Raw genomic sequence first — 1701 nt, 5'->3', positions numbered from 1 at the left:
CCCCCCCAATGCCCCCCAGACCCTCCAAACTCCCCCCAGACCCTTCCCCCAACCACAAGGACCCTTCTCCTCCTCTCCCCACAACAGAAAGCATCCCCAGGACCCCCCAAAAGACCCCCCGGGCCTCACCTGGTTTCTCACCAACCACCTCGAGCAGCCGGGCCTGGCTCTGGTCCCCAACGGGCTGGGGGGGCACAAGGGGGGGTTTGGGGGCACCAGGAGACCCCCAGATCACAGCAGAGGGGGGGCAGGGGGGTTTTTGGGGGTCTCACCACAGCAGAGTGGGTTTGGGGTGATTTTGGGGAGCTTTTTGGGGTGATTTTGGTGGTCTCACCACAGCGGGGTGGGTTCTGTTGGGGTGGGTGATTTTGGGGAGGTTTTTGGGGGGTCTCACCACAGCAGGGTGGGTTTGGGATGATTTTGGTGGTCTCACCAGAGCAGGGTGGGTTCTGTTGGGCTGGGTGAGTTCGGGGTGATTTTGGGGTGATTTTTGGGGTGACTTTGGGGGCTCTCACCACAGCAGGGTGGGTTTGGGGTGATTTTGGTGGTCTCACCACAGCGGGGTGGGTTCTCTTGGGCTGGGTGAGTTCGGGGTGATTTTGGGGTGATTTTTGGGGTGACTTTGGGGGGTCTCACCCCAGCGGGGTGAGTTCTGTTGGGCTGGGTGAGTTCGGGGCGATTTTGGGGTGATTTTTGGGGTGCCTTTGGGGGGTCTCACCACAGCGGGGTGAGTTCTGTTGGGGTCTCACCACAGCGGGGTGGGTTCTGTTGGGCAGCTGCAGGGCCCCCAGGTAGAATCTCTGCTCCAGCTCAGACTCCTCGGCCTCGAGCACCCGAAGCTGCTCCCGGAGGCTCCGGCCCCGCTCCCGCAGCGCTGCCAGCTCCGGGTGCTGCCACAGGGCCACCGTGAGGGCCTGGGGGGCCACCAGCCCCCCGGGCCCCCCCAAATCTCCATTCCTACCATCTTGGCCGCTGCCTTGTCGTGGGAGGCCTGGGGGGGGAGGAGGGAAACGAGTCAGGGGGTCATTGAGGGGGTCTGGGGATGGTGGAGTGGTTCAGGGGGAAAGGAAAGGGGGTCCTGAGGGGGTCCGGGGGGGGGGACCAGAGGGACCCAGTGGAGATTTTGGGGCTGCCGGGGGTCTCACCATGATCTCGCGGACCCCCTGGGCCACGCGCCCCTTCTCGGCCTCCAGCCGGGCGATGCCATCGCGGACCTTCCCCAGCCGCGACCACGTCCGCACCTGAAGGGCGGAGCCAGGGCGTGGCTCAGGTGGGCGCGGCCGGCCACACCCAAGCGGGGGGGGAGGGCACACCGCGCAAGCCACGCCCCCTCCCCCAGCCGCAGGCCCCGCCCACCGCCGTTCCCGCCACTCACGATCTCGCGGAGCGCGGCGCCCCCGGGGCCGGCCACCCCCAAGCGGGGGGGAGGCCACACCGCGCAAGCCACGCCCCCTCCCCCAGCCGCATGCCCCGCCCACCGCCGTTCCCGCCACTCACGATCTCGCGGAGCGCGGCGCCCCCTAGCGGCCCGCGCCGCCGCTCCAGGTCGCGCTCGCTGAGGGCGGTCACGTCGAGCTGCGGCCGGGCGCTCAGCCCCTCCCGCACGTGCTCGTACAGGCGGCTCCGCCCCGCGGCAGCGGCCCCGGCAGCGGGAGCGGGGCCCGGCCCCGGAGCGGCCCCCGCGGCCCCGCGCCGCCCGCC

At 69.5% G+C, this 1701-nt stretch overlaps 1 protein-coding gene across 1 annotated transcript in view; it reads right to left on the bottom strand.

The window, feature by feature from the left end:
- Positions 1-1701, bottom strand: part of SARS2 (seryl-tRNA synthetase 2, mitochondrial) — a 4736-nt gene that overhangs the window by 2882 nt on the left and 153 nt on the right. Inside the window, exons 1-5 of the mRNA XM_041411868.1 lie at positions 1498-1701; positions 1146-1241; positions 962-991; positions 750-890; positions 130-184 (exon numbers count right to left, since the gene is read on the bottom strand). The exon at positions 1498-1701 is cut by the window's right edge and continues 153 nt beyond it. Coding sequence (XP_041267802.1) covers positions 130-184; positions 750-890; positions 962-991; positions 1146-1241; positions 1498-1701 — 526 coding nt within the window. The remainder of the gene's footprint in view (positions 1-129; positions 185-749; positions 891-961; positions 992-1145; positions 1242-1497) is intronic.

Source organism: Onychostruthus taczanowskii, unplaced genomic scaffold, assembly GCF_017590055.1.
Source record: "Onychostruthus taczanowskii isolate IOZ18803 unplaced genomic scaffold, ASM1759005v1 scaffold376, whole genome shotgun sequence".
Lineage (NCBI taxonomy): Eukaryota > Metazoa > Chordata > Aves > Passeriformes > Passeridae > Onychostruthus > Onychostruthus taczanowskii.
Note: the sequence above shows the minus strand (reverse complement) of the source record. Positions and strands in the feature narration are given on the sequence as shown.